The sequence below is a fragment of the Neoarius graeffei genome, chromosome 8 (assembly GCF_027579695.1).
Source record: "Neoarius graeffei isolate fNeoGra1 chromosome 8, fNeoGra1.pri, whole genome shotgun sequence".
Classification (NCBI taxonomy): domain Eukaryota; kingdom Metazoa; phylum Chordata; class Actinopteri; order Siluriformes; family Ariidae; genus Neoarius; species Neoarius graeffei.
In genome coordinates this window covers 41,349,472-41,368,368 of record NC_083576.1, presented here as the reverse complement: position 1 = coordinate 41,368,368, position 18,897 = coordinate 41,349,472, and the positions used below count along the sequence as shown (strand labels likewise).

The 18,897-nt window shown below is 41.8% G+C and overlaps 1 protein-coding gene across 2 annotated transcripts in view; it reads right to left on the bottom strand.

Annotated features, from left to right (window-relative positions):
* Window positions 1-18,897, bottom strand: part of fam199x (family with sequence similarity 199, X-linked) — a 67,431-nt gene that overhangs the window by 14,877 nt on the left and 33,657 nt on the right. For both annotated transcript variants that reach the window (XM_060927638.1, XM_060927640.1), the window contains one exon: window positions 6,597-6,749. In XM_060927638.1, the coding sequence (XP_060783621.1) occupies window positions 6,597-6,749 (153 nt within the window). The remainder of the gene's footprint in view (window positions 1-6,596; window positions 6,750-18,897) is intronic.

Sequence of the window (18,897 nt, the reverse complement as noted above, 5' to 3'; positions counted from 1 at the left end):
GTTGCATTAGTGCATGTGGCATGGGCAGCTTACACATCTGGAAAGACACCATCAATGCTGAAAGGTATATCCAGGTTCTAGAGCAACATATGCTCCCATCCAGATGACGTCTCTTTCAGGGAAGACCTTGCATTTTCCAACATGACAATGCCAAACCACATACTGCATCAATTACAGCATCATGGCTGCATAGAAGAAGGGTCCGGGTACTGAACTGGCCAGCCTGCAGTCCAGATCTTTCACCCATAGAAAACATTTGGCGCATCATAAAACGGAAGATACGACAAAAAAAGACCCAAGACAGTTGAGCAACTAGAATCCTACATTAGACAAGAATGGGTTAACATTCCTATCCCTAAACTTGAGCAACTTGTCTCCTCAGTCCCCAAATGTTTACAGACTGTTGTAAAGAGAAAAGGGGATGTCTCACAGTGGTAAACATGGCCTTGTCCCAGCTTTTTTGAGATGTGGTGTTGTCATGAAATTAAAAAAAAAAATCACCTAATTTTTCCTCTTTAAATGATACATTTTCTCAGTTTAAACATTTGATATGTCATCTATGTTCTATTCTGAATAAGATATGGAATTTTGAAACTTCCACATCATTTCATTCCGTTTTTATTTACAATTTGTACTTTGTCCCAACTTTTTTGGAATCGGGGTTGTGCACGCACGCATGGACGCACGCACGCACGCGCGCGCGCACACACACACACACACACACACACACACACAGTGGAGGAAATAATTATTTGATCCCTTGCTGATTTTGTAAGCTTGCCCACTGGCAAAGATATGAACAGTCTATAATTTTAAGGGTAGGTTTATTTTAACAGTCAGAGATAGAATATCAAAAAGAAAATCCAGAAAAATCACATTTTATAAAATATATAAATTGATTTGCATTTCGTTGAGTGAAATATGTATTTGATCCCCTACCAACCATTAAGAGTTCTGGCTCCCATAGACCAGTTAGACACTCCTAATCAACTTGTTACCTGCATTAAAGACAGCTGTCTTAAATTGACACCTGTATAAAAGACACCTGTCCACAGAATCAATCAGACTCCAACCTCTCCAACATGGGCAAGACCAAAGAGCTGTCTAAGGATGTCAGGGACAAGATTGTAGAGCTGCACAAGGCTGGACTGGGCTACAAAACCATAAGCAAGAAGCTGGGTGAGAAGGAGACAACTGTTGGTGCAAGAGAGTTTGAAAATGGAAGAAATACAAAAGGACCATCAATCGACCTTGGCCTGGGGCCCCACGCAAGATCTCACCTCGTGGGGTATCAATGATCACGAGAAAGGTGAGAGATCAGCCTAGAACTGCATGGGAGGAGCTTGTTAATGATTTTAAGGCAGCTGGGACCACAGTCACCAAGAAAACCATTGGTAACATTACGCCGTAATGGATTAAAATCCTGCAGTGCCTGCAAGGTCCCCCCTGCTCAAGAAGGCACATGTGCAGGCCCGTCTGAAGCTTGCCAATGAATGATTCTGAGAGTGACTGGGAGAAGGTGCTGTGGTCAGATGAGACCAAAATCGAGCTCTTTGGCATTAACTCAACTCGCCGTATTTGGAGGAAGAAAATGCTGACTATGACCCGAAGAACACCATCCCCACTGTCAAGCACGGAGGTGGAAACATTATGCTTTGGGGGTGTTTCTCTGCTAAGGGCACAGGACTACTTCACCGCATCAACGCTAGAATGGACGCGGCCATGTACCGTAAAATCCTGAGTGACAACCTCCTTCCCTCTGCCAGGACACTGAAAATGGGTCGTGGATGGGTCTTCCAGCATGACAATGACCCAAAACATACAGCCAAGGCAACAAAGGAGTGGCTCAAGAAGAAGCACATTAAGGTCATGGAGTGGCCTAGCCAGTCTCCGGACCTTAATCCCATAGAAAACCTATGGAGGGAGCTGAAGCTCCGAGTTGCAAAGTGACAGCCTCAAAACCTTCATGATCTAGAAATGATCTGCAAAGAGGAGTGGACCAAAATTCCTCCTGACATGTGCGCAAACCTGGTCATCAACTACAAGAAACGTCTGACCGCTGTACTTGCCAACAAGGGTTTTGGCACCAAATACTAAGTCTTGTTTGCTAGAGGGTTCAAATGCTTATTTCACTCAAAGAAATGCAAATCAGTTTATATATCTTTTATATGAAGTTATTTTCTGGATTTTCTTTTTGATGTTTTGTCTCTCACAGTTAAAATAAACCTACCATTAAAATTATAGAATGTTCATTTCTTTGTCAGTGGACAAACTTACAAAATCAGCAAGGGATGAAACACACACACACACCTCAGTAGCCTTTAATTCAAATGACTTCAAAATTGGCATTCTTTGTCCATTTACACCGGACACAAGCATATGATTTTAGCTCGTTTAGGATCTAGGAAATCATTTGGTCAGTGTTTAGTTGATAGCTTGGGCTGGAGAATGTATAAAACTCCTTTTTAGAAGCAGGTTTACAGTGCTCAGCGTAAATGAGTACACCCCCTTTGAAAAGTAACATTTTAAACAATATCTCAATGAACACAAACAATTTCCAAAATGTTGACAAGACAACATTTATAACATCTGTTTAACTTATAATGGGAACATAAGGTTAATAATATAACTTAGATTACACATTTTTCAGTTTTACTCAAATTAGGGTGGTGCAAAAATGAGTACACTTCACAACAAAAACTACTACATCTAGTACTTTGTATGGCCTCCATGATTTTTAATGACAGCACCAAGTCTTCTAGGCATAGAATGAACAAGTTGGCGACATTTTGCAACATCAATCTTTTTCCATTCTTCAACAATGACCTTTTTTAGTGACTGGATGGAGAGTGATGCTCAACTTGTCTCTTCAGAATTCCCCAAAGAAAATAAATTTCTTTACACCACAAAGGCGAAGGCTACAAGATCATCAGCCAGAATACTGTAGCAAAAGTGTTACAAAAATTTACGAAAGATGGAACCGCAACCATCTCACAGAGATGTCCAGGTCGTCCACGGAAGTTAACACCTCGAGAGGAGCGTCTTCTGATGAGAAGGGTTGAAGAAAATCAGCATGCAAGTTCACTGCAGTTATCTAAAGTAGAAGAAAGCCAAACGGGGTTGACTATTTCCCGTGACACAATACGGCGTACACTGCAGAGGAATGGCAAGCATGGATGCCGTCCACGAAAGAAGCTCTCCTAAAGCCCAGGCACAAAAAAGCCCGCCTAGAGTTTGCCAGGGCCCATGCTGACAAAGATGAAGACTACTGGGACTCTATACTCTGGAGTGATGAGACCAAGATAAATGTTTTTGGAACTGATGGCTTCAAAACTGTATGGCGTCACAAAGGTGAGGAATACAAAGAAAAATGCATGGTGCCTACAGTGAAACATGGTGGTGGCAGTGTCCTTATGCGGGGCTGCATGAGTGCTGCTGGTGTCGGGGAGCTGCATTTCATTGATGGCATCATGAATTCACAGATGTATTGCTCTATACCGAAAGAGAAGATGCTATCATCACTCCATGCCCTTGGTTGTCGTGCACTTTTCCAACATGACTAAACACACATCTAAGGCCACTGTTGGATTTCTGAAGAAGAACAGGGTGAAAGTGATTCAGTGGCCAAGTCTGTCTCCTGATCTGAACCCAATCCAACACCTATGGGGAAATCTGAAGAGACAAGTTGAGCATCACTCTCCATCCAGTCACTAAAAGAGGTCATTGTTGAAGAATGGAAAAAGATTGATGTTGCAAAATGTCGCCAACTTGTTTATTCCATGCCTAGAAGACTTGGTGCTGTCATTAAAAATCATGGAGGCCATACAAAGTACTAGGTGTAGTAGTTTTTGTTGTGGGGTGTACTCATTTTTGCACCACCCTAATTTGAGTAAAACTGAAAACTGTGTAATCCAAGTTTATTTTATTAACCTTACTTTCCCGTTATAAGTTAGACAGATGTTATATTAAACTTTGTCTTGTCAACATTTTGGAAATTGTTTGTGTTCATTGAGATATTGTTTAAAATGTTACTTTTCAAAGGGGGTGTACTCATTTACGCTGAGCACTGTATAATTAAAATAACTGGGAAATTTAACCACTTCTTTGGAGAAGTGAAATACTTTATCCAGGCTACAGTGATCTGATAACACAATCTAGGGAGGGAGATGATTCTATAGTAGGTAAAAGGGATTGAATGTCTGTGACAAACATTTTGTGGGACAGAAAGAGTAAAAACTCTGTGGCAATCAATCAAATCTCGCTAATGATACTCTCACACATACACACACATTTTATATATATATATATATATATATATATATATATATATATATATATATATAAATAAAATTTGCTCTTTCTACCATCAAGTCAGCATTACAATGGCATACACTAGTGAGGAGCTGTGTGCCATGTTACAGACAGACATCATGGGATGGAAAAAAACATTACCTAGATTGAAAGGATTGTTAAGAAGAAATCTCTCATTATTATGAGCTGCTATCACTTTCAGCATTACCCAGCAAACTGTATCAGATGTTTAAGGCAGAGATCCAAAGTAATCACTGAGAATGGAGAACTATTTGAAGGCATAGTCTACAGATTACATACAAATTTGTCATTTTTGTGTCTATGTGGCTATTCGGCAAACTGCTTCCAGTTCTTAAATTTTTAACACAAGTATGAAATAGCATACATCATTACAAAAGTATAGGTATTCCTGAATTACCCAGGAGATATAAAAGGACCATGAAAGTTAGTATATACCTAATTTCTGCAAGAAAAATACTGTATTCCCAAAAATGTTAGTTTGTTAAAACAGAGGTAATTTTAATGATAATAAAAATTTGCAACTGGTAGCTCCAACATACCCTAATCTCATCTCATTATCTCTAGCCGCTTTATCCTGTTCTACAGGGTCGCAGGCAAGCTGGAGCCTATCCCAGCTGACTACGGGCGAAAGGCGGGGTACACCCTGGACAAGTCGCCAGGTCATCACAGGGCTGACACAGACAACCATTCACACTCACACCTACGGTCAATTTAGAGTCACCAGTTAACCTAACCTGCATGTCTTTGGACTGTGGGGGAAACCAGAGCACCCGGAGGAAACCCACGCGGACACGGGGAGAACATGCAAACTCCGCACAGAAAGGCCCTCACCGGCCACGGGGCTCGAACCCGGATCTTCTTGCTGTGAGGCGACAGCGCTAACCACTACACCACCGTGCCGCCCACATACCCTAATGCTAGAGTTATTTTCTCAGACTACTGCTGTCACATGCCAATCAGTATGCATTTGTGTTGTAGTACTTGAGACCGGTCTCAAGACCACTTTTTGAAGGTCTTGGTCTCATCTCAGAGTTGACCACATTTTTACTTGGTCTTGGCTCAATATCAGACAGAGACTTGGGATTTTATTTCAAGACTGGTCAAGACCACAACTGTGGAGAGATCACTAAATTTCCTGTGCATTGTTGGATTTATTTGTTAATATTGTTACTGTGATTGGATGTAAAATGCCCTGCTTCAAATGCAACCAATAACGTGACTCATTACAAAATTGAAATTTTCATTAATGTTCATGGCTGTCACCCCTCCCCGCCCCCCTTCACACACACATACACTGGTCTGGTCCTGGTCTTGACCTCACCCTGCCTTGGTCTTGACTTTTTCTCAACTCTTCAAAATCTTGGTCTTGTCTTGGTCTCGATACACTCTGGTCTTGGTCATGACTTGGTCTCAGTTTAGGTGGTCTTAACCACAACACTAGTGTGCTTATCCTATAGAATAATATTTTCATCATTGCTCGTTGTACATCGCTCTGGATAAGAGCGTCTGCTAAATGCCATGTAATGTAATAACCATCTTTTTAAAAATTCTATTTAAAAGCCCCAACAGATCAGCATTACTTTTAAGTTCAAACACAAAGTTGTTCTGTGATTTTCTATAGTTATTTTACTGTGGCAGAAAATCTACAGGTACAACAATGCCATGTAATAAATGGTGTCAAATTTGATATTTGACTCAAACTCAAGAACAAATTTTCTTTCCTTTTTGGTCACCTGCTAATTACCACACACCAGCTAGTTGTCCCCCATCAACCTCTCCACTACCAGCTGGAGAGGTTGAAGACTAACAAGTGCTTCCTCCAAGACACATGAAGTGAGCCACTGCATTTTTTCAGAGAGCAGCTTGACGCACTTGGTAGAAAATGCTACCTGCCCTCTTCCACTTATATAAGCACATAGAAACACATGGTTGGCTACTGTTACTGTGATTGACAGTGGAAAGAGTAACACCATTTCTACCACCCAGAGAGCATGGCCAATTTTGCTCTCTGGACTCCCAGCCACTGATGTCTGTGGAATTGTGAGGATTCAAACTCACAATCTTCTGAGGACAGGGTGAACACTTTTCTGTCGGTTCACTCCAGAGACACCTATCAGTTTTAGAAATATTTCTGAGTTAGTTGTTGCCCTACTGAGACTTATAATACACTTACAGTTTAGTATTACACTTAAAGACTCATTTAAGACAATTTTGGAAAGTGACTAAATATAACCAAATAAATCTCAACTTGCTGTCAAACATACCTGTTCATCATTGGTCATGGCACTCCAGGGCAATTCATCCAGGTTCCTATGAGGTTTGGTCTTTCGTTTTGAAAGAAGGCAAGGTGAACTTGGTATACTGGGTATGATGTCGGATAGTACATCACTACCACTGGCAATATCACTTCCTGGCAACTGAAAGAATGCAAGTTTTAAGTTGACACAGATTAATCATACATACATCTGTGTCAAATAAATCTCTTTTTACATGATTTAATGGTTACTGGTGGACGCCCAAACAAATGATTTCATATTTACACTTTAAATATAACATGCAATATGTATACTTACTATCAGAGTACACACTTGCATCACATTTACACTACAACTTAACAATTAACAAACACTAAATTAAAAAAGACATTCACCGAAATAAAAACATTTTATGAACGTTTGTAGTTTTCAATATTTCACTCACTAGAAATGTCCTAGTCTAATTTCAAAGCTAGTTATTGGTGTTAATTGATAGAATAATGTTAAATACATAAAAATTAACATCCTTAAATTACTGCCCCTCCGTGTTTTACAACAATGCTCATCTGTCCTGAGCGAAATTTGAATTCGACACTCTAGTTTATGATTACTAAAATAATACATTTGCATGTCTATAGCATAGTATTGTGCTACAGAAATAGTAGATAACACTACCCTCATGGATGGCTGCATAAAAATGAAAAGTAAATTTAAACATAGCATATGGCAGGGAGTCTGCAGTTCTACTTTATAGGACAAGTATTATTATTATTATTATTATATTTATTAGTAAACATGACTGTAAAAGAAGCACCCATTTTGACTGCACCCCCAATCAAGACCAGTTAAATCTGGCCCTGCTACATGTTGCATTATGTAAAAGGCACTCAAACAGTTCAGTAGTTTATACAGACTGCCCAGAAGGAACATTGCCATTTCTATATCCAGCTTCATCACCTTTTGTTTCTCCCCCCCAATTTATTCTAGTTTTGTGTTTGTTTTTTTGGTTATGAGCATTTTTGGAAGTATATTGTTTTGCACACAGCAGTGGTAGAAGCCTTTATTTGTCACATGCACACTCAAGCATAGTGAAATTCCAGAGGTGGACAGTAACGAAGTACATTTACTTGAGTATCTGTATTTTACTTGAGTATTTTTTTTTTTGGAAACTTGTGACTTTAACTTTACTACATTTGAAAGACAAATATTGGACGTTTTACTCCACTACATTTCTGTCAAGGTCCTCGTTACTATGAAATGGCTTCGAAGGTGGATTTTTTTTCTTTTCCTTTCTAAAACGTGATTGTTTTTTTTCGCAGGTGACACTGAGACAGTCTGTCAGTAATCACTCAGGTCATGTCATGTCCACAGACTGTATAAAATCAATTATTTCTCTGCAACATTATTTAAACACGATCAATTGATGGCAGAATGGAAGGAGGCGGTTCTTCTGGGGAACGCATGCACTCATGGCTATAGCTAGAACCCATGTTTCAGTTTTCTGAAAGGATTAAAGATCTGTTTCATTTTAAATGTTTGCCTTGTTTGCCTCAAATAAACCACATCACGGCCTACAAAAACTTGACGTCCGACCTGCGGAAACATATTGAGGTATGTAAACGTTTTATTCCAAGAGAAAGCTTGCAAATGAAATTGTCTGTGCTTTTAGAGCTAGTGATAATGTTGCAATAGCTATGCAGTCTGGTTAGTCACATGACTTTCTATGGATTTGCCCGCCAAATTGCCATTGCCTTGTCCACAGCTAACATTAACACATCGCTAGTTAACTTGGACACTGTTAGTTAGCATGTAAAAACAGAGTTACGCTAACATGAGCATTAGCTACCCGATATGATTTTGAAAAGAGTTTGCTAGCATGTCAGGTGGCGCTTCACTGACTAGCTAGCTTAACATTAAACCACCATGACAGCAGAGCATGCGTTCATTTTTGTGAATCCAGTAGGTTGCTTCAGAGGCATTAGGTTTTGTAAGCGTTGTGGCAATAATACAGCAATGCATTGACAGAAAATGTACTTTTAATACTTAAGTATTTTTAAAAGCAAGTACTTCAGTATTTTAACTTAAGTACAAATTTGACTGTACAACTTTCATTTGTATCGGAGTAACATTTGACCAGCGGGATCTGTACTTTGACTTCAGTAATGAAGTTGAGTACTTTGTTCACCTCTGTGAAATTCATCCTCTGCATTTAACCCATCTGAAGCAGTGCACACACATGCGCACGCACACACATACCTAGAGCAGTGGGCAGCTATGCTACAGCGCCCAGGGAGCAGTTGGGTGTTCGGTGCCTTGCTCAAGGGCACTTCAGCCCAAGGCCACATTCTGGACCAATTTTGTTTTTTTGTTTTTATATGAAAGTATGTCCCTTTACACGCTCATCCAGAAGGGTAATTTTGCACAAGGCCATCTATCTACAGCAGAAAAAAAATAAAACGCATCTGGAAAAATCCCAAGGGAGTCTGAAGCCAGAATCGTGATGTTATCTGCGGAAGTGCGAGCAGGCTGCACGAGCTTGCGCAGTTTCAGTGCACGAAGCGCTCCCATTCTACACATGGGCGCTGTGTGAGACGGCTACCTCTCCAGTAGCTCTGTAGTTTTTAGCTCTTTAAACCTTTTTTTCCACCTTTTTTACGTTTTTGCTCCTCTTACGAAGACAAAGTGTGTTTTACTTATATCACATGGATATTTTTAACTTTAGCACGCAACCAGGAGCCACTTTTCTCACTTATTCGAGAGAGGAGCTGCTGGCCCTGAAAACAATGGGACGAGCCAGGATACGACACCCCATCCCGGCCGAGTTGAGGAGGAAACCCAGGGGCTGCAAAGCTGGAGCTAAGCTAAAGGCTAGGCTAGTGGACAACCAGCGGCGCTACAAACCATCCATTCCCTCCGTTATCATCGGGAATGTGAACTCACTGCTGAATAAAGTTGACGAGCTATCCGCACTGAACAACCAGCGGATTTATCGGGAGAGCAGCTTATTTATCTTTACGGAGACATGGCTAACACACCTTGTACCGGATGCTAACGCGGACCTGCGGGGATTCACTGCTGTGAGAGCCGAGAGAGACACTAACCCATGTGGGAAAAGCAAAAGGTGGGGGACTCATCATTTATGTTAACAACCGCTGATGGAACCCAGGACACATCTCCGTAAAGACAGTTTTATGTTGCCCGGACTTGGAGCTGCTAGCCGTTAGCCTGCGGCCATATTATCTGCCGAGGGAGTTCAGTCATGTGATCACCATCTGTATTTACATCCCTCCGAGGGCAGCCACAGCTGCTGCATGTGAGAGGATTCACTCTGTCACAGCAAGGCTGCAGACACAGCACCCCGAGGCATTTATAATTTCTGGGGATGTTAATCACGCTACTTTGGACTCTACTCTGGCTGCTTTTTACCAGGCTGTGGATTGTCCAACAAAGAACAGGACAATTGACTTGCTGTATGCTAATGTGAGGGATGCATAGAGTCACACCCCTCCCCCCACTAGGGAAGTCTGACCACAACCTGGTTCTTCTACAGCCGAAGGACACCCCCCTGGTTCAAAGGCAGCCTGCAACAACTAGCTCCATCAAGAGGTGGTCTCCTGAAATGGAAGACGCCCTCAGAGACTGCTAGGACATCACGGACTGGGATGTGCTGCTTAGCCCACACTGTGAGGACACAGAGGGGCTGATACACTGTCTGACGGATTATCTCAACTTCTGTGCAGACGTGGTCTCCCCCGCTAAGACTGTACAGTGTTACCCTAATAATAAGCCATGGGTAACACAGGAAGTCAAAGCTGTCCTCAACAGGAAGAAGGCTGCCTTCAGGAGCAGGGATAGGGAAGCGATGAAAGCAGCACAGTAGGAGGTGAAATGCTGCATGAGGGAAGCTAAGGACAGCTACAGGAGAAAGATGGAGCAGAAGCTGAAGGAGAACAGCATGAGGGAGGTCTGGGAAGGTGTGAAAACCATCACAGGCCACAATACAAAGACCAGAGTTGGTGAGGGGACAGTGGAGAGGGTGAACGAGTTGAATGACTTCTTCAACCGGTTCAACCAGCCTACGTCCCCCCCACCCTCCCCCTCACTGCAGCCATCTCTCCTTCTTCCCTCAACACACCTCCCCCCCAGTCATCACAGCAGCCCCCTCCTCCCCCACCTCAACACAGACTCCTCCATGCATTACTGCAGACCAAGTCAGAGCTCAACTGAGGAAGCTTCACCCCAGGAAACCAGCAGGCCCAGACCAGGTGCGTCCCCGACTACTGAAGACCTGCGCTGCTGAACTGGGTGAACCACTCAAACGCATCTTCAACCTCAGCCTGCAGCTAGGGAGAGTGCCCACCCTCTGGAAGACATCACGTATCGTTCCAGTTCCCAAAAAGAATCGGCCCAGCAAGCTGAACAACTTCCAACTGGTGGCACTCACTTCACATCTGATGAAGATGTTGGAGAGGCTCTTCCTCAGCCTCCTCAGACCCCAGGTACAACATGCCCAGGACTGTCTGCAGTTTTCGTACCGGGCAGGTGTTGGTGTGGAAGACGCCATCCTCTACCTGCTACACCGAGCCCACTCGTGTCTGGATAAGGGAAATGGCAGAGTGAGGATCTTCTTCTTGGACTTCTCGAGTGCCTTCAACACCATCCAGCCCCTTTTGCTTCAGGACAAACTGAACAGGATGTGAGTGGACCCCTGCCTGGTCACCTGGATCTCCAGCTACCTCACTGACAGGCCGCAGTACGTCAGGCTGAAGGACATCACGTCTGACACTGTGATTAGCAGCACCGGAGCACCCCAGGGCACGGTGCTGGCCCATCTTCTCTTCACCCTGTACACCGCAGACTTCTGCTATAACTCGGAGCTGTGTCACATTCAGAAGTTTGCCGATGACACAGCCATCATTGGGTGTATCGGTGACAACAGAGAGGAGGAGTATAGGAGCCTGGTGAGGGACTTTGCTGTGTGGTGCAACAGCAGAGTTTTTTCTAGAAAAATTTAGTATGAAGGCGCTCACCATGGCGAGGGAGCGAAGTGGGGGGGGGGATGGTGCCGGTTGTCCCCCCCGCCATGCAAAGCCTTTGAAAAAATGCTCCAATGGGACATTCTGAGGCTATCTGAGAGAGAAATTGTAACAAATTGTCTGTCAACATTGAAAAAGAAAGAAGTAATCATCTTCTGCCCTGGACAGTCTTTGGCTTTCTTCCGCTTCGTGCCGCGGGATGACAGCTTTAAATGCCCAAGCGTCAACAAAAACAACTCGCGAACTACTTGTCAAAAGCTCCCGCGCCGGTGGGTGAAAGGTCATTCAGTCTCGAGAAATCTCGCTCTACAAGTCAGCTGACCTTGTATGTAACCCATGTCAAATCTCGCGAGAGCAGCTGTGACAAGTAAACAACTAAACAACATGGCGCCTCAGTCTGGAAAACGCCAATTCGGATTGTTTTTGCACCGTCTGGCGGTGTATCTACTATGATTGGAATATTTTTGGAGCAATTATAACGTATTTGATGATCAGACACATTGTCACGTAGTGTTGCTGGGATGTTTTCACGGAGTCGGTAAGGGGGCGCACGCCGAGAGTAAGAGGGCGCAGTGCCCCTGTTCCCCCGTTTAGACGAAAGCCTGCAACAGGAACCATCTGCAGCTCAACACCTTGAAGACCAAGGAGCTGGTCATTGACTTTGGGAGGTCCAGACCAAGGTCACGACCAGTTCTGATCGAGGGAGTCGAGGTGGAGGCTGTGGATTCCTACAAGTACCTCAGGCTGTGGCTGGACAGCAAGCTGGACTGGACTTGCAACACCAATCACTTATACAGGAAGGGACAGAGCAGGCTATATTTCCTTAGGAGGCTGCGGTCCTTTAACATCTGCAGGAAACTCTTGTGGATGTTCTACCAGTCTATGGTCGCCAGTGTCCTGTTTTACACCGTGGTGTGCTGGGGGGGCAGCACATCCAAGAAGGACACATCCAGGCTGGACAAACTGATCAGGCAGGCCAGCTCTGTGGTCAGCATGAAGCTGGACTCTCTGGTGATGGTGGCAGAGAAGAGGTCTATGGACAAACTATTGAACATCATGGACGATGCCAGTCACCCTCTGCACAGAGTCATCAGCAACCAGAGGAGCCTGTTCAGTGACAGAATGCTCCTTCCCAAGTGCAGGATGAACAGACTCAAAAACTCCTTGGTTCCTCATGCCATCAGACTGTACAACTCCTCTCTGGGGGGGAGGAGGGGTAACAGGAGGACAGAGGACGGGAAGGAGCAGTAGCCTAGCCTAACAATAAGCAATACCGGACAATGTGCAATATAAAGTGCAATATCTCTCCTGCTGCCCCCCCTTTCCTTTCCCCCCCTCCCCCTTCCTCTCTTCCCCATATCTTATTCTTTTTATATTTATATATGTAAATACTTAATTTATTTTAATTTATCTAGAAGTTTTTCTCTATTTCTTTTCTCTGTTTATTTGTAATGACGCTGCTGGAATCTTAATTTTCCTGAGGGAACCCTCCCAAAGGGATCAATACAATTTTATCTAATCTAGGCTCCAGCTTGCCCGCGACCCTGTAGAACAGGACAAAGCGGCTAGAGATAATGAGATGAGATAATCTAATCATTTCTCTCTCATTGTCTGGTCTTTTGGAAAACGATGAGTACTAATCCCATCAAGATTGGTGTTGCTACACCCTCCTACGATATATCTGTTAACCATTTTAATAATTACGCGATAACGAAGAAATTTGCAGAAAACCACCAGGTCATTTTCTCAAACAAACCAGTGCTGATGTAGGATTCAGAGGGAGGCATCCCACAGATGACGTCACGAAAATCAATGTTTCCCAGGAAATCCAAATGCCAATTTTTTTCAGAGGTGGACCAATTTGCCTCAAATGGCTTGATTTCAACTGAATTTTTCTAGTATTGCGCAAGGTAAAAAAATAGCATAAAATGCAGAAATGTTACAGATATCTGACCAAAGTTTAATATAAAATAAGAGAATTACATTGATCTTGCTCTGAATTTACCCATGATATGCCCTTTAACCTAACTGCATGTCTTTGAACTGTGGGGGAAACTGGAGCACCCGGAGGAAACCCACGCAGACAAGGGGAGAACATGCAAACTCCACATAGAAAGGCCTCCGTCAGCCACGGGGCTCAAACCCAGAACCTTCTTGCTAACATCTGTTAAATTAAGCAAATATAATTTGGAACCAATTTTTAATTAATGCTGACAGGTACTGCCAGACTCTCAGGCGCATTGCATGAATAAACAACTTTTATAGGTATTCTGCATTATATAATTAATTTCTTTTTAACTAGCAAACGTTCTGCTCTAGATATTTGGAGGGAAGGTAACACCCCAGCATTCCATGTTGACAAGCTGACACTGGCACACAGTAAAAGTATCTGGCTGCGCTGGGCACTCACCAGATTCACCCATATATTCCTTCCTGAACAGACTAAGATGGGGCAGAGAAAAAGGGTACTGGGGAGTGTGTACAAAAAGACCAACAGGAGGACCATGTAAACACAGTTGTTTGGCCTAGACCACAGTTTTCCAAACAGGTTTTCCCAGCCAGAAAATATTCTAAATATAGTATTCTACATATTTTGAAGAATATTTGTACGAGTAAAATAAAGTTCTGCTTTTGTACCCCCAACCAGTCACTCCTCTAAAAAGAAATATAATAAAATAAAAATACCAGTGGCAGAGAATGTAGTGCACTCATCCTGCCATGCACGGGGTACCCAAGGTAAAGTGCAAAAAGGGTCAGAGGAGGGGCTGGATATGAATGGTTTGGGGGCAAAATGCTATGGAGTAAAACTGATGTAGATCATAGAATAATTAAGTGGGGTAAGCAGTGATATCTTGCCATTATTAAATGGATGGTGTTAGTGTCAAGTCATTTGACATGAATGAACATGAACTCCATGCCCTATGGATATTGATGTTTCAGCATGTACTGTGGACAGAATCCATTCATCAATCTGGATGGGCAGGTGTCTGAGTTTTAGTTCATGTGTTATTCTTGATTTGCATTGACATACGAGTGGGTGGTTATTATATCATGGATTATTGCACATTAGCCTAAATACGCAGGTGATTATTTTAAAAAAAAAAATCATGCGCTGATTGTTCAAGAAATTCAGACCATTTCTCAACAATCACCTCAAGTGACTCTGCAAAATGGCTGCCAATTGCTTTGTGACTAAGTGAGAAAAAATTACAAATTATGAAAGAAAATGCTATTCCTAAAAGCACTAAAGATGCTACAAAGTTTGGTCTAAAACTATTCAAATGTAAGGTGGAATTGTAATTTATCTATTTCAAAACAAAGTACTTTATGCAAGTTTATGCAAGTCGGCACAGATAAGTGACAAAGTCTATGCAAATGCCACAAGCCTGCATGCATTACATTTGCATGCAGCTTTTGAGGTTTGAAATTTAAAAATTTTTTTAAATAATCAGCTGCGTATTTATACTAAAACAATTATCCACCCCAGGCTCAGTGAATTTCAGCAAATAATAACCAAGCAGCTTGGTGAACTGCAACATGAGAGCATTTGTGTCATAAGTGATTGTCTGCAACATGACAATAACTGTTCACAGATTCCAGAAGGATGTCCTGAGCTACCTGCAAAAGACAGCACCCCAACTCAGCAAAATCTTTTACTTCTCAGATGGAGCTTCATCTCAGTATAAAAATTTCAAAAACTTTGTGAATCTTGTGTGACATCAGCATGATTTTGGATTTGAAGCTGAATGGCATTTTTTTGCTACATCCCATGGCAAGAATGTCTGCGATGGCGTGGGTGGCACTATTAAAAGAGAAGCAGCAAAAGCCAGTCTCCAAGCAGCAACTTCAGGACACATTCTGACACCAGCAGATTTATACGAGTGGGGCGTAGGACATATAAAAAATGTTCACTTTTTGTTCATATCAAATGAAGACGTCATATCTCACGTTGCTGAACAGAGGATGCGATTCTCCAAGGCCAAAAGAGTACCTGGTACTTGAGAATACCACTGTTGCATCCCTACAGAGAATGGCAGACTCAAAGTAAGTTGGGTGTCTGGGGAAGACAGTCAGCTGACTGTTCAAATATTCACTGAAGGAGCTGAGATGCTACTGTTTCCTGATTACACTCATGCTGCATCAGCAGTGTCCGTCACATTAGACCAGTGCCATATTGGAGGCTATGTTGGATGGAGGCTATGTTGGATGCATGTATGATGAAAAATGTTGGATTGGTATGATTCGTGACAAGAGTGAAGCAGAATCAGACATCCAGATGTTTCATGCACCCAAACTATCCCGCTCCATCCTTCCACTGGCCATCAAGAGAAGATATTTGTTGGATGCCATTACAATGCATCGTTGCATTCCTTAGTGCACCTACAACTGTCAGTGGGAGGCAGTACCACCTTGATCTCAAAGACAAAGATGCTCTACCAGGGTCTCTGCACATTTCTGACCAGCAAAAATAATACTTTTTAAGACCATTTTAAGACCACTGAGTATAAAAAATAAGACCACTACCGCGGAACAAATACGTACAGTAAAAAAAAAAAAAAAAAGCACACTCTAGGTTAAGTTCAAAGCATTTTTTTTTATAAAAAATGTGCATCTTCAGTTTACAAAACAGAACATTAGCTGCCTTCTCGATATTTTAATAGTAGGGCACTGCTGTAAACAAACAGTGAGGAAACAAATTGATCTTCAGTTAACAAAACAGAACATTAACTGCTTTCTCAATATTTTAATAGTAGGGTACTGCCATGAACAAACAGTGAGGAAGCAAGGAAGTTTGACTACTGATCGAACTGCCTCTGGGGACTGTTGTTGCCCGACTAGCAGCATAGCGCATATGCTTTTCCCCTTTCAAGTGAGCGTCAAGGGCTTTACAGCCCATTGTTGTTAACTTGATGTCTTTCCGACATACCTTACATCTCGCTTCATATTCTGAAGTTGCTGTTGTTAGCCAACTTTTGTATTTTGGCTCCTCAAGCCACTTGTTACTAAACTTACACTTCCCCATCTCCGTTCATGTTCAAGTTCAACCACTTCTTCCTCGTCTGCTCTACTCTCAATGGTTCTACTACCAGTGTTGGGCACGTTACTTTCAAAAAGTAATTAGTTATAGTTACTAGTTACTTTTCCCAAAAAGTAACTGAGTTAGTAACGGAGTTACTTTGTCATAAAAGTAACTAATTACCAGAGAAAGTAATTATTCCGTTACATTTTGTTCCCCTCAAAAAAAAAAATCAAATTCAATTAGTGTAATCATAATAAAAGTGAATGTTAAATGTGTTTAATGACTGAAATGGACACTTAACAGAACCAATTAGTAATGTTATCTACACTATATTAATATTTTTGTGGGACAATGTGAGATAAGACATCTATCAAATGTAATATATTTCTGTAGTTATTAAAATTGTTACTAATTACTGGCCACTGACGAGGACAAACGCTTTGTTCCTCGACATAATGTGTATTGCACGTAAACACTCTTGCCTTTTATTTCAAGTAATGAAAAGTCCTGGCTGTATTTCCAGTGTGAAAGCGCAGTGCTGGGCTGACCGCTCGCCATCGCTGGGTCTTCCGATTGAAAGAGCGCGCAGTAGTGCAGTAGGCGTGGCCTACCTACGTATGTTGTACAAATCTACTCTGATTGGCTTACTGTGCCGTTGTCTCGTGTCTCCCCGCCCCACACTAAAGCAGAGTAAAGAAAGGCTGAACGAGCAGCGTGCCAGATGAGAACAGGTTTAATAAAGTAACGCATAGTATTTTATTGTAAGTAACGGGAACGGCGTTATAATGATGTAAAAAGTAATTAGTTAGATTACTCGTTACTAAAAAAAAGTAACGCCGTTAGTAACGCCGTTTATTTCTAACGCCGTTATTCCCATCACTGTCTACTACATGGATAAAAGAACACACTGCCCCCAGTGGCGTGGTTCCTGTGCTATTAGAACTAGTGCTAGACACACAACGGCTCTTGTGCTACTTGTTCAGCATCTTGATAACAAACGACGCTGGTTGAATAAATAACGTTAGCGCGGAAAAAAAAAATCCAGACATATGTTTTTTTTTTCATTTACCGTAGGCTACCCGGATGAAATTTAATACCTCCCATGTGAAATTTAATACCATAGCTCAAAAAATAGCGAAATATAATGCTTTTTAAGACCTTAAAAAACACATATTAAAAATAAGACTTTTTAAGACTTTTTAAGGATCCGCGGAGACCCTGTCTACACTCTGCACTTCAAATGAAGCAGAAATGAGGCTAGTTATGATTAATTGTTATGAGCATGATGTAAAATGAAGTACCATGTTTGTTTTGTGCTTAATGTGCCTCTGATTACTTATTTCTGATGTTTTTTCTTTCAGTTTTGATGTTTGTCATCATTGGGAAAAAGTGCATTTTGTCCATATTCAGAGTGGAAAATAAAAATGAAAGATTCACATAAGACAAGTCAAATTGGTGTTTTTAAAAAGAAGGGTTCATGGAGAATGAAGAAAACAATACAAAAAAAAAAAAAATCTGTGCACATTCCCACAAGGTGTTACGGTGCTCTGAAAATGACATCCAAAATGATTTGTCAGACTTGTGAGGTCTTCTGTTCAAACACTGATAGAGTTTCCTTTTTGTTTATTGCTTTTTTTTGAGTATTTTTTTTCTACTTATCTCAATAAGGGAAAAAAAAAAATCAAGAGCCTATGTTGGGTAAAAATGTGTCTTCTGAAGGCCTAAACAGAGCACAGCCAAAAACTCCAATAAAATTTTGATCATCTTTGAGGGAGTGCTATGACCATGCAGGATCATCCAGACCCAAAATGACAGTTTTGCTACATACTATGCCTATTTATGTACCAGCATGCAAAATTTGAGCCTCCTACATGGTTTAATTCTTGAGCTATGGGCTTGTGAACTTTGACAAAAAAAAAAAAAAAAGGAGTCTGAACAGAATCGACACCCCCTCTCCCCCAGTAAAACTGGCTGTAACATGGAAAGTATACATCTTACATTCAAATAAATTTACAGTGTTTCTCCGAGGTAACATGGGTACATCTGGTGATTTTTTCAGAATTTGAGACCTAAGTGCGCGGGCCCCGGTTGATTTGATGTGGAATGACCCATATCTAATATCTCCAAAACTGCCTTTATCACCTTAGAAATACGCTTAAGGTTGGATGTTTCTTTTCTTTGCAAGACTCTGAAAAGCTGGTTCATGCTTTTATTCCTAGTAGGCTAGATTGCTGTAATGCACTTTTTGCCAGAG